The 13,336-nt window shown below is 39.5% G+C and overlaps 1 protein-coding gene across 1 annotated transcript in view; it reads left to right on the forward strand.

The window, feature by feature from the left end:
• LOC130077182 (collagen alpha-1(XXV) chain) overlaps positions 1 to 13,336 on the forward strand; it is a 295,172-nt gene that overhangs the window by 180,890 nt on the left and 100,946 nt on the right. Inside the window, exon 5 of the mRNA XM_056242326.1 lies at positions 8,549 to 8,584. Coding sequence (XP_056098301.1) covers positions 8,549 to 8,584 — 36 coding nt within the window. The remainder of the gene's footprint in view (positions 1 to 8,548; positions 8,585 to 13,336) is intronic.

Consider the following 13,336-nt stretch of genomic DNA (forward strand, 5'->3'; position numbering starts at 1 on the left):
TCCCAATGAGAGTCTCAGGTTTTTACAGCATTTATTTTCTGGTTCTTAACCCTCTGGGGACCAAGGTGTTTTTGGGGTCCTTGAGATGTTTTGACATGCCCTGACATTTGTGCTTTTTTCAGTTGCTTATAAACATATTAATGGCACAGGTGAAATTACACTCTATTTAGCACAAACAGGGCTACCATAATATGTGAGCAACATGTATGTACATGTTTGTATTTTTGAGAGAATATTGTTTATGCATGTTTATTGATAAAACTAAAAATTAAAGTTTCTGAAATAAGGCCACAAAACACATACTAAATATGTGTCCACAAGACTTTTGACTAATGGATGTTGTGGCCTAGAGTATTTGCTTCAAAATGATCTGAAAATCATCCTGCCTAACCATTCACATAAAACCATAGATTGCTTTAAATTGTGAAAAACATTTTTTTGTTTGAAAGGCAATATGCGAATGGGCGTGAACGGCCCAACCCCCTCATGTATAATTAGGTGATTCTCACCTGAGAAGACAAAGATGCATTCATTTCATTCAGGTGTGTCACAAGAAAGAATGCAAGGAAAATATATATACATATATACACACACACAGACATATATATATATATATATATATATATATATAAATAATCAAAATATAAATGAAAGTCAAAAGCACATTTTTAGTCATACCTGGAAACAAATCCTGTTCAAATAGGTTAAATGGGCCATTCAATAGAATTGGTTCAAAGTTAGAGTTGGAAACATCTTGAAAAGAAAATTGTCTTTTTCCATAAATCTCTTATAAAGTATTATTTTTTAAAGTAGGCCAATACATTTTATTATACATATTTCAAAGTTAAGAAATCATTATTTTGATATAGCCTAGCTGGAACAAACACTATAACAGTTGATAAGTTTATTTTTGACAAAACATACTATATATTTAACATATGAGCAGAAACTGCTAACAAAAGCTTATTTGATGTCTATTTTAGAGTTAAAACTTTATAATCTATCCTAAACTAGTCACACACACACACACACACACACACACACACACACAGAAACATGATTCAAATTTAAACGGTAGGCTATTTTTGCGTTTACAGACACTAAACGTTATTATATATCGCGATTAGAACAAACCACAAGAATAAAACACTTACAGTTCAGCTCGCTCCTCGAAGTGAAAATAAACCAGCACTTGTTCTGAGGTAGGTAAATGTCCCAGGATTATTCCTCACAGCCGCGCAAGACGACAGTACATTGATCTGACTAAATATAGTGTGTTTACAGAGTTTGTGTGGGCGTTTACACGTCTCAATGTGTTGCTTCAGATCATTAGCGTTTGAATAGCGCGCGCTCTCCGTGGGCGTGTCACATTAGCGGAATAATGAGATGCGAGAACGATAATGAGAACGGCTGACACCTCTCTCTTTTTATATAGATTACATAAACAGGGAATATTTATTTTAGTTTTAAATTAGATAATTTAAAAGTACAAACTTAAATGATCATAAACATATATTGCTCATGTCTGGGTGAATAGTATTAGCTGAGTTTTGTTTAAGTTCAGAGACGTGCTCCAGAAAAAAAGTTCACGGACACGGAGAGGCAGAACGCACACCCTGTTTATTTTCTTTATTTTACAAAAGCACAATATTTTATTTCGATTGTAGGTGGGCACATAAAAAAGTAGACATTTAACAGGTTTTTTTTATATGTTTCATAACTCTGTATGACCAGAAATGATGGAGTAGTTTAAGTCTATTTTTCTGCTATGTGAAAAAAAATCTGCCAAAACGCACGGGTGCGTTCTTGGTCCCCAGAGGGTTAAGAAGGATGGAGGGTTGCGTCCCATCCTCAATCTAAGTCTTTTGAACCGTATTCTGCAGATTTACAAGTTCAAGATGTTAATGTTGATGCTAATTGTACCTTAAATTCAATCTGAGGATTGGCTTGAAGGACACCTACTTTCATATAGAGATATGCCTGTGCACATTAAGTTTCGGGGGCGAAGTTTAGCAATATCGGGTTCTTTTCAGCCTGGCCATGTCTCCTCGCAACTTCACCAAGTGTATGGATTCAGCTCTGGCTCCATTATGACTCCTGGGCATATGTGTACTAAATTACATAAACGACTGGCTAATATTGGCTCGAAAGAGTTGGTGGTTCGGCATTGCGACATCGTCTTCACTCATCTAAGGTACTTAGATTTAAGATTAAACCACAAGAAAAATCAGTTTTCTCCAAATTAGACGACTGCTTTTCTCAGTGTAGTTTGGGACTCGACTACGATGTGGGCACAGATGTCTCCCGTTTGAGTAGAGTTTATTCTCGCTATGGTGGGCAGCTTAAAACTGGGTCAGGAAATTTCTGTCCATCAATGCCAGACTCTTTTGGGTCTAATGGCCGCTGCCACCAACGTAATACAGTTGGACATGCTGCACATGAGGCCCTTCAAGTGGTGGCTCAAGAACAAGTGGTTCCACCCTCTATTACATGCACATTACATGGAAGGGGGGATCTCCTCAATCACCACCAATGTGCAGCATCAAACTGGATGATGCGACGGCAGCCATAGTGCGCCAGAATGCCCACCACACACCAGTTTATTGGTGGAGAGGAGACAAAGTGTTCATGCTTCATGCCAATCAGTATAAATAGGGATGATTTGGAGGCCATGATGGTGGACAGAGGCCAATGGGCAAATTTGGCCAGGATACATTTACATTTGCATTTATTCATCTTGCAGACGCTTTTATCCAAAGCAACTTACAAATTAGGAATACAGCAAGCAATTCATTGCGAAGAGGCAAATAAACACAAGTGCTCAAAATACAAGTTTAAGACATTGCTTAGTGTAGCATAAGATAGAATAGAGAGGGAATAAAGGAAAGCATAGTTTTTTTTAATGATGAAGTTTTAGGCGTCTTTTAAATATTGTCAGGCATTCTGCATTCCGGATGAAGGCGGGGAGGTCATTCCACCAGCAAGGAACAGTGAACGAAAATGTTCTGGAGAGTGATTTTGTACCTCTCTGTGATGGTACCTGGTAGGGGTGTAGACTCATAAGAGTGAGTGGAAGTAGGAGGGTGCTGACCATGTGGTAGATCTGTAAGCAAGCATCTATGCCTTGAACTTGATGCGAGCAGCAAGTGGTAGCCAGTGCAGAGAGATGAAGAGAGGTGTGATGTGGGCCAGCCAGAAGAGCATTGCAGTATTGCTGGGGTTAAACCCCTACTGTTTTTACGAAGGACATCCTTGGATTTTATATGAGAGTCAGGACCTTCTGTCCATTCTTAATGCTTTGGCTTAATGATATCATTCTTAATCCCCTCTACTCAGATACTTTATGCTCTTAAGGGGGCATTTTGGGGGGGGGGGGGGGGGGGGGGGGGGTAATCGGTGTTTCACCGCTACCAAACAGACTACCGTAAAACTTCAAATAGTAGCCCGGGCTTTTATTTTCCCAAATCGTCGAACTGCACCGGCTTGTATTTGAGACAGGCGTCTATATGAGACAGGCCTTTATAATTTAGTGTTGAGATGTTTTCATTGAGTAGGCCTGTCTCTAATCTCTAAAAATCTCCAAATGCTCCACGTGAAACTGCGGTCCGCCGACCTTTTACTATCGCGTCAATTGATTTTGATTAATATGCGCGAGGGAGAGAGAGCAAGACAGCGCTCGTGTTGTTTGAAGACGTGAGAGTGCGCGCGCGCGGCCGGGGCGCTCTCTCTCTCTGCTCGTAACGCGCCCTGTCAGGCGCACCAGTTATTCTACATCACTCATCGATCAAAAAAGGCTTTGGAGGGACAACAATTTGCTTTGGCGGCCGCCAAAAAGCGGACGATCTGACGGTTATAGAGGATTAAATACAACCCGAAACTAAAAAACAGACCTGGCCTCTATTTGAGACCGGCCTTTATTTACCCAAACCTGTCGCCACACCAGGCGTGTAAAAGAGACAGGCGTCTATTTGGGATTTGGCCATTATTTGAAGTTTTACGGTATATCACATTGGGTTTTGGATATGGTTACAAGTCACGCAGTATCGCTTCGCCTCTTGCCGTCAGAGCCCATTCTACTCCGAGTGTGGCTGCCTCAAAGGCGTTGCGAGAGGTGTGCCTTTGCAAGATGTTTGAGCTGTGGCAGGCTAGTCCTCTCCGCACAAATTCATTAGGTTTTACAGTGTGGATGTGAATTCAACCCCTGGATCGCAAATCCTTTTGGGTTGATTCATTCCTGTAACTACAGTTTTGTGCTTGTGTATAGTTTTCACAACCTGTGGTGCAGGCATTCATTCAGTATGGCATAGTGGATATTAATGTCCCCATAGTTTCAACATAATGAGGCAGCATTGACATTCCCTCGAAAGGGAACATCTCAGGGATATGTCCCAGCCAACACACCCATGTGGGGCCCAAAGGGGTTGTACTTGGGCTGATATCTGGGGCCCACCTGGGCTACCCAACTGGGACCCAGGTAATTTTGTCCTCAGTTTCCATGGAGGCCCCACATGGGTTAGCCCAGATGGGTTGATGATGGGATCTTGATGGGCTCCATATCGGGCCCATATGGGTAACCTAGGTAGCTCCCATTTAGGGCCTACAGGAGTCTGCCCACATGGGTTGTTGATGGGACCCAGATAGGTCTTATCTAGGGCTCTTATGGGCCACAACAGGTATATATATGGGCTACTATATTTGTTTGTTTGGGTTACCTTATTTTACAGTAAACCCCTAAATACAAACATTACATGTAATCCACTAAACTACACTAAAATGTTAAAGGTATTCAATGAACAGAAGCAGTAGTTCATGCTTTACTTTATTAAGCAAGTTATAATAACAATTTTAACATGACTATTAGAACATTGCACATTTACAACTTTATAAAACACAAGTATCAAAATGTTAACTATAAAAAAAGTTAAAGCTCCTGACAATTTCCAAAACAGCTTCTCACTCCTCTGTCGTCGCTCTCCCAACGGTCCTTTGAAAAGAGAAAATAAATGAATGAATCAACCATTATGCCACTTTTTTTAATTCCTTTTCACAGTTCAAACAGATGTGTCAGGTTAGCCTTTTGGTGCCCCACATCAAGTTTATCAAGATAAGGGGGTTTGCAAACCTGTCCTGGAACACCATCTGCACATATTGAATGCACAAAATGTACATTTTGACCCATTTTTACCTCTTTTGAAGTAATTTCAATATTCAAGTCATTAAATGTTCACTTTGTTGTTAAACCATTATGCTGCCTCATAAGTCTGTCTAAAATCAGTTTTGTGAGGCACCTTAGTGTGTAAACGCTGCCTGCTAAGACATTGCCTGATAAGGCAGCAAGGCAATGAGTCAGCTGCCTAAGTTTTCGGATGCAGACTTTGTATGTCTCCCACATCTAATACACCTGATTCATCACATTAGCTCATTAGTAGAAACTGCTAGATCTGAAGTGGGTGTGCAGTGCTGAGGTTTCCCAGGACAAGTTTGAAAACCCCTGATTCAATATCTTTTGGCTACAATCATTCTTGTCTTTTTAAAGTTTGTATTTCCATATAAAAACAAGCATATCTTAAGACTTTTACCCATCTTGCTCTCCACCATGTGCCCTCGCAGTACGCTTTCTTCCCCAGTCCCTGGCACCGATTAGCCACTTTGACACTGCCTTTTCTGCGTCTCTTCTGGCAATTTGGTTTGTAAGGGCATTTTTTTTCAAGCCTCCTGAAAAATACATAAAAGAGCATTAGAGTGAGATTAAATTCCATATTTGAGCCCTTGCAGCAAAGCAGTTATCTCCACCTTGACATTTTTCACTCCACATCTGACACGATTTCTGTTCAGCAATCAACGATTGTTGTTATGCACTGGGCTAATGTTAGTTAGTTACCGAACTAAACTGCCAGTGTGAAAGCACCCTCAGTCACTTAGCCTGCGAATTCCTAGCGTAAACAAATAGGCGCTAACGTGTACAGTAGGCTACTTCAGTTGGCTTACTTGAAAAGTCTAGGGTGCTTTCACACTGGCAGTTTAGTTCGGAACGGAGCACTGTTTGCATGAAAAATCGCTAATGTGAACGCTGTCATGCGGACCCGGGTGCGCACTGGGGTACCGAACCCGAGACTGCCTGGAGGAGGCGCTCTGAGTTCGGTTGCACTTGATCCGTGCTGCGGTTCGCGTGAATGTGAAAGCAACACGGACTCGGCTACGCACTTGTTCAGGAAGTAAAGTGACCTGCGCATGCTTTTTAGCTGATTATGATGTATTTAGTTAAATAAAACACATTTAAGGGGTGATAGTGTTGATAATTTACCTTGGATAACAGCGAGAGTGAGTCCACCATGCCAACCTAAGGAAAAACAAGATTATCATTATGGGGGAGACAACACAAAAAAATTAACCTGAATAATCACAATTACATTTCCTCCCAAATCGTGCAGCCATAGGTTAATCGATGGCTATTTTACATCAGAAGTAGTAATCTATGTGTATTGTGTATCGAGTCATACACTAGATAGATACACAATACATACAATACAATACACTGACATTATGGATTCAGAAGGCAATAAAATCACGACTTACCCCTGTAAACGTTTAAAATACTGTACATGTGTGTTACCAAATCCATCAAAAGGAATTACTAATTATTTGAAACAGTATTCTAAAGTGTAACTATATTGGGTATCTTTTGTGCAGTTGTTTTTGAATTAGCACTAAATAAAGAAAGGAAAAAATAGCACAGGAATCCAAAGGGTTGCCGAGATGGTGTTAAAGCTTCTCAGATATCATAATTCAGTGAAAACTAGTTGTTCTGTGACAAAATAGACATTTATTAAAGATTTATTTAAAATTAAACATCAAGAATGTAGCCTATATATTTAATTGAATGTGCACACTTTTAGAATAAAAGCTAAAATGGTCGCTGTATGACGCTGTTCTGTGATCACAATATAGACGGTAGCAGACAGATTAAACAGGCTTGTCGGGTAACGTTAATTAAATTCGAAATATTAATAAGTCCTGCTTTCATTTTGGGTGTTTAATGTGCACATCTTATAAAAATTAAGAAACTGCTGCCATTGTGGGATTTATATTGTAAAACAGTGGTACAATTTTTATGCTGGAGTCTCAACTCCAATCAACTTGTTATAATACACAGTTCAAATAGTATTTTTTCGACTATTTTTGACTGACAAGAAACCGGCGGCCGGAAACAACAACAGCTAAAATACGGTCAATCTTAATACTGGCGTTTCCATCATAATTATGCTTTTAAACAAAGGTCTGCCTCGGGTAGATTCACAAAAAGGCCCTAGGTTGCATTTTTTGGGAGAGTTGACCTTTAACAATTATAAGAAACTAAGAATATTACTTGCTATAATAGCGTGCAGAGCGCCAGAAATAAGGGAAAATGGCGCGATCTGAGGGAACTCGAAATTCTAACTGAAATTCTAACGTGACAATAAGCTTTTGGTTAACATTATGTTTTGAAAACAATGTATTTTAATTAACATTTCAGTTTTTAAAAGATTGTAGTTCTTACCTTGAATACAGCAAGAATCTCCTCCCGAAAATTACAGCAGAATGAGTGAGAGTGCAATGGCGCCCGCGCGGTTCAGGGCGTGGAGTGGGGGATGGGAATTGCTGAATGAAATCTCGCGAGATCCATCCTGCCAAAGATTTGTACACTTTCAAGTCTTTTTTTTTTCTTTTCTTTTTTTCTCTGTATCCGAAGTTTCTTGGTCCTTTTAATTTGCAAAAATTGGGTACAATTGCAATTGTGTTGGCATTTATAGATTTTTAATAGATTAAAGTCACATGTTAAAGTGTCAAAACAACAATACTTTCTTTTTCAAAGGTGCAGTGTAATCAATCTTTGGGATTGACTTTTTGCACTTGTCTTGGTAAACTGAATTAGTCCCCTTGTAGCCCATTTTTAACCCATGTACTCAATTTCCCATTAGTGAACCAACTAGGTCCCATATGGGGAGCCCACCTGGGTTTGCCCATGTTGGACCTACTTAGTTGACCCAAGTGGGCCCCAGATAAGATGCCCATTTTGAGCCCATGCCCACTCTGTACCCACGTAGCCCATGTGTAACCCATGTGGGGCCCACATACACGTGTTTGCTGGGGTACGTAACCCATTTCCCTGAGATGGGAACGAGACACTGCGTCGCATTGCCATACTTCAATTATGCCTGTGTGGCTTCTTCAAATTAATCTGATGACGCTGTGTTCAGGTCCCATTTTATAGACAGTCACATACTACGTAGTGTCACCTGACTTTGTCCATGGCCAATAGTATTGGCGCGTGTGAACACGTTATTCAGACAATGGCACATACTGAAGATGTTCCCATAGTATCAATGCAATGATGCAGCATCTCGTTCCCATCTCTGGGGAGAAGTTTGTCTTATTCAGTTAAGTCAAGATAATTATATATATATATATATATATATATATATTAATTTTCTGTTACTAAGAAAGAAACTAATCATTTGAATGTTTCCTATTAACAGTTAGGACTAAATATATGTTGTGTCCCTCACAGGGAGACCCTGGAAATCCAGGGGAGATCGGTCAAATGGTAAGTGTCTTATTGTATTTACAGCTGCTAACATCATAGCCTCTTCAATACAGTAAAATACAATGCTAGATTTACTATATCTAATATCTAATGATGACAATGTCCCTCCTCCTTAATCTTCAAAATGTGTTTAATCAGAAAAAAATTAGACCATCATACAAAAACTGTAAAAAAAAGTACTTATTTTTTTATAACATTTGCACGAAATGTGACTCTACCCTGCTAAAAAATATAGCATTGCTGGTCACCAGCATAAAGTATGTTTTGCATGCTAGGACCAACATGGAATGCTGGTTGCTGGTTGCTGGTTTGCTGCTCACCAGCATAGGAAGCGGATGTGCTGGTGGACCAGCTACACCAGCTCAGTTTTGCTTGAGAACAGCATGACTATTATGGTCTCCGAGCTAGACCAGCACTATACCAGCTCTAAGCAGCATAAACCAGCATAAACCAGCCTAAATCAATTAATCAAAGTTGATAAGTTAATCAAAATTTGTTCATATTTACAAAATACAATTATGTGGTCAGTGAAAACATTGGGACACTTTTCTTTGTACTTTTGTCAGTTAAAAAAGGTAAAAGAGAATTCACAAATCACAGATGGATGATTTTATTGAATTCTACAAAATGTCCCAACTTTTCTGGAAATGGGGTTGTAGTTATCGTTATAGTTATCTTTATAGTTATCATTCTTGGTGTGAACAGGCCTTAATGGTCGAAGAGATGGCACATCTTGAGTCTTACAAGGAAAATCATGAGTTAACGCAAACAGTTGTTTGATCCCCAAGACAGAGATCCAAAACAGACTTTCTTCTTTTAAGACCTCTAAATGTGACGTCTGGAACGCAGGACTAAAATCTTCTTTAAAACCACAGAGACTGCCTGTACATATCAAAATGCATCAGATCATTCCAAAATTATGTTAGACGGGCTTATAATCAAGCATCATTTCATTACATAATTCTACATTAGATCTGTAATCCACATTTGACTATAATGTTGTAATCGCTCATTGTTTATATCCTTTTTAAAGGGGCATTATGCAGGAATCCCGTTTTTGTCAAACAGCGACCCCTAGAGTTGCTGTGGAGTACTTGAATTTAACGTTACTGTCGTAAATACCACTCACTCAGAGCGTGACATGGCCTATTACATAGTATACAATAGTACATTGTGTTTAATTTGTCGTTTAATGAGATATAATATATGTTGTTAGTGGTGAGAATTTTCACGTGATTAAATACATAGATCCGACAATTATCCCCATGAACTTTAATGGTCCAGAGGCAGAACTTTTGCCAAGTGTGTCAGAGGTTCTGGGTTCTAATCGGTACTAGTAGTATAGTTTATTTTCCTCATCAAAACCGATTGTTTATTAGTGGTTGTATTTCAAGCAGGGACATGTTTTTTGTGCATTAGGTTTTGTGATTTCACCATAACAAAATATAGAGAGTCTCTCAGTCCCCGCAACGGATTCAGGGACGCGTCCGTGTGCAGTCTATGGTGAAGACAGTGCGCGCGCACAACAGAACACTGTAACTTATCTGCACCACTGATCGCAGAGGCAACGAGCACTTTGGTCACTTGATTTCAAAAATAACACATTTCAGATCGCCTCTTATTTAACAAACGAACGAAATGAATGCTCTACTAGAGTTACCTGGAGATGTTTTATTTGTTTGTAATGGTACATCCGTGCCGCGAGAGGTTTCAATGGGGACATAACACACCCGCAAATTATGCCTATGCTCGTGTCCGACTCCTCGCTCGGTCAGTCTGCCGTTTCCTCTTTCTCTGTTCCTCCGACAATGCTTTCCTGGCTTTCTGCATCTTATATGCCGGCTCAGCCATGACGATAGTGTGACAAACTCCATCCCTCTATACCTTGTTCCTGTGTGTATGTGTGCAGTTGCCGTAAAGGAATATGTTACATCGCGAGAGCTGATATCACGCGATACTTCCTGACACTGAGCACGGCGGCCCGCCGTTCCGAAGTTGCAAGTGAGATTTTTTCGCTCACAGGCACCAGGGGGGGTCGAGACGCCCACCATTCAACTCGAAAGAAGTTATATAACCATTTCAATAACTCTGAAGCTGTTCAGTTAAGCTAAAAAAGCTGCATAGTGTCCCTTTAATAACAATTTAATATATACTTCATGGGAATTATGGAGTGCTTGGTATCTGTGTCAATGATTTCTTATTTCTTGAATTATGGTATTGATCAAATCCATGTAAAATGTATTGTGCTCTCATTATAAAATTTATGTCGAAATCATACCCTGCTAAATTGGGAAAGTTAAGAGACCATGTGACTAATCAGATGTCTAATTGATCAGAACTCCTCCAAAGGGATGGACAAACATCTGAGTTTAAAAATTCAGGACACGAACAAAGCATTAGACGAGAACACAAGATGACGAGATCAGATCAGATTTGGGAGACCTGTTAAATTGGTTAAAGTGTAAATTGCAGGTTAACCACCACAACCAACTAATGTGTAAATTAAAGTGCTCAATATGTATATATTTAAAAATGCGTTAATAAATGCGTTAAAATAACATTTATTGGGGTTTCTTCAAAGGTAGCATGTTTTTACAGTAACTGGGTGATGACGTCATAAGAGGGAGCGTGGGCGGTAATGCACACACTCTGTGTGTTCGGGTTGAGGGAGAATAAAACGATTCACGGTACTCCCGCAAACTAGAAATATCTATGAATAAAACATAAAAACTAATACATTTTTATTCACCTGTTGCAGAAAAGCAACAAGAACAACTAAAACAAAATAGAAACGATTTGCAGGCCAGAGTTTCTATTTATAACATGTTTGCAGCGTTGAGCGATGTAGCCAATCACAGATATATGTGTTGATTTCTAGGAACGCAATGGCCAATCAGAAGCATTTACGATAGACTTCCCTCACCGCTCAAAACGGACTTTTTGTCACAGTGTCTGGTTGTGTTTCCCTGGGTTGTCACTAGAGGTACTCGTTCTCACGGTGTCTTTCACATTTGACTTCATTTCCCAGCATTCTGTCTGTCACTCATCAGTTCATTGCACTCAGCTGTTTCCCATCACATTGTTAGATCTGTGTGTATATATTCCCTGTCTGTGTCAGTGTTTGTTACGGAGTCGTTGTTATATGTCACACCACTTCTGAGGTCTGTTTTCTAGTTTGTTCTTGTTTTAGTTCTTGTGTTTGGATTGTTTATTTGGATTTTGACCCCTGCCTGGAAGACTACGATTTGGATTACCCTATTAAAAACTACTGCTTTTGGATTTCTGTGTTCCTGTGTGTGATTCGTGACACTTTTTGTTCAGTGATGAATTCTGTATGCTGGCAAATCCTCGAATTATAACAAACAAAGTGTAGATATTATGAAAGATTCATTGAAAATAACAGAGATGTGTGAGATCGCGATGAACTGATGTCAGCTTTTTAGGAATTATTATGGGAGCGCACTTTGCGCGCAGTCATGCTGGCCAAACCATGCATGACTGTAAGTTAGCCTGCTTGTTTTTATGTTATAACAGTGTGGTTTGTGTGTTAATGCTTTAATAACAAATAATTTATCAGGAGCATTTATGCTGATGTGTATGGTGGCGACACGTAGGCTAACTTGAAAGTATTTGGAGGTACAGAAAAAAAGTCTTTTTGCGGGCGGGAGCGGGACAAAATGTTGCGGGCGGGAGAAAGTAACATAGAAAGTAGTTGAGAACGTCAGTTATAATAATGACCCACGTATTAAAAAATGGTTGGGTTTAAATCGGGCTCGGGCTCATAATTACAGTTACTGTGTCGGGCCGGGCTGGGCTCGGACACAACGTGCTCGGGTAGGGTCAGGCTTGCATACCTGAGATCTACCTCGGGTATGCTAACACTTACAGGCACGAATCAGTCGTTTGTCCTTGGGGAACTTGTGGAGCCTCTCCCCCGTTTTTGATGTATTCGTACATCCCGCACAAACACAATAGTTAACCATTTTTGCTAGCTAGGTCTCCAATATAACTGCTAGCCTACTTGCCATTTAGACTAACGGCTTGGAGCATAGACCAGCCATAGACAGTAAAAGCTTGGAGTCCCTTTTATGACGTCATGCCCAGCCTAGTGGAAGGGAGGGGGCGTGCTTAAAACCACTGTAAAACGTACCAACCTTTCATATTATATGCAGCATTTTGGTATAAAAAACATAAAAAACAATTGTGGGCGGTTCTTATCTTTATGTTTAGTAAGCACATTGCATTATCTTATCTTATGTGAAAATTTTAACCTGCAATTTACACTGTAAGACTGAACAGTATCAAATAGACATTACAAAAAGTAGCTTTTTGTATTTCTAACTAAAGAAATAGTATATTTGATTCAACATAATTTATTGCACATAACCTTTTAGGCTACCACGGCCATTAGGGTGAGTAAATGATGACAGAATTTTCATTTTTGGGTGAACTATACCTTTAATGGGATTTTAATAATATGGAACGTAATTTTTTTAATGAAACAATACTCTTAAATAAGACATTTTTCACCAACAGCTATATGAAATGTCAGATGACCTACGTAGGTTTGGGGTGGGGTGAGGCGGGTGCATTAAATATGTTAATAATTTTAACGTGTTATTTTTTCCCGTTACTAATTAATTAAATTAACACGCTAAATCGAAAGCCCTTATAAAGATACATATAATACAGGGTAAGTTTGTTCTTTATGTGCGTGTGGTATGAATTTTTGTTTCCCTTTCAGTCGAGAAT

The sequence above is a fragment of the Rhinichthys klamathensis genome, unplaced genomic scaffold, assembly GCF_029890125.1.
Source record: "Rhinichthys klamathensis goyatoka isolate OS25496 unplaced genomic scaffold, OSU_Roscu_1.1 h1tg000722l_1, whole genome shotgun sequence".
In the NCBI taxonomy this organism is placed as follows: domain Eukaryota; kingdom Metazoa; phylum Chordata; class Actinopteri; order Cypriniformes; family Leuciscidae; genus Rhinichthys; species Rhinichthys klamathensis.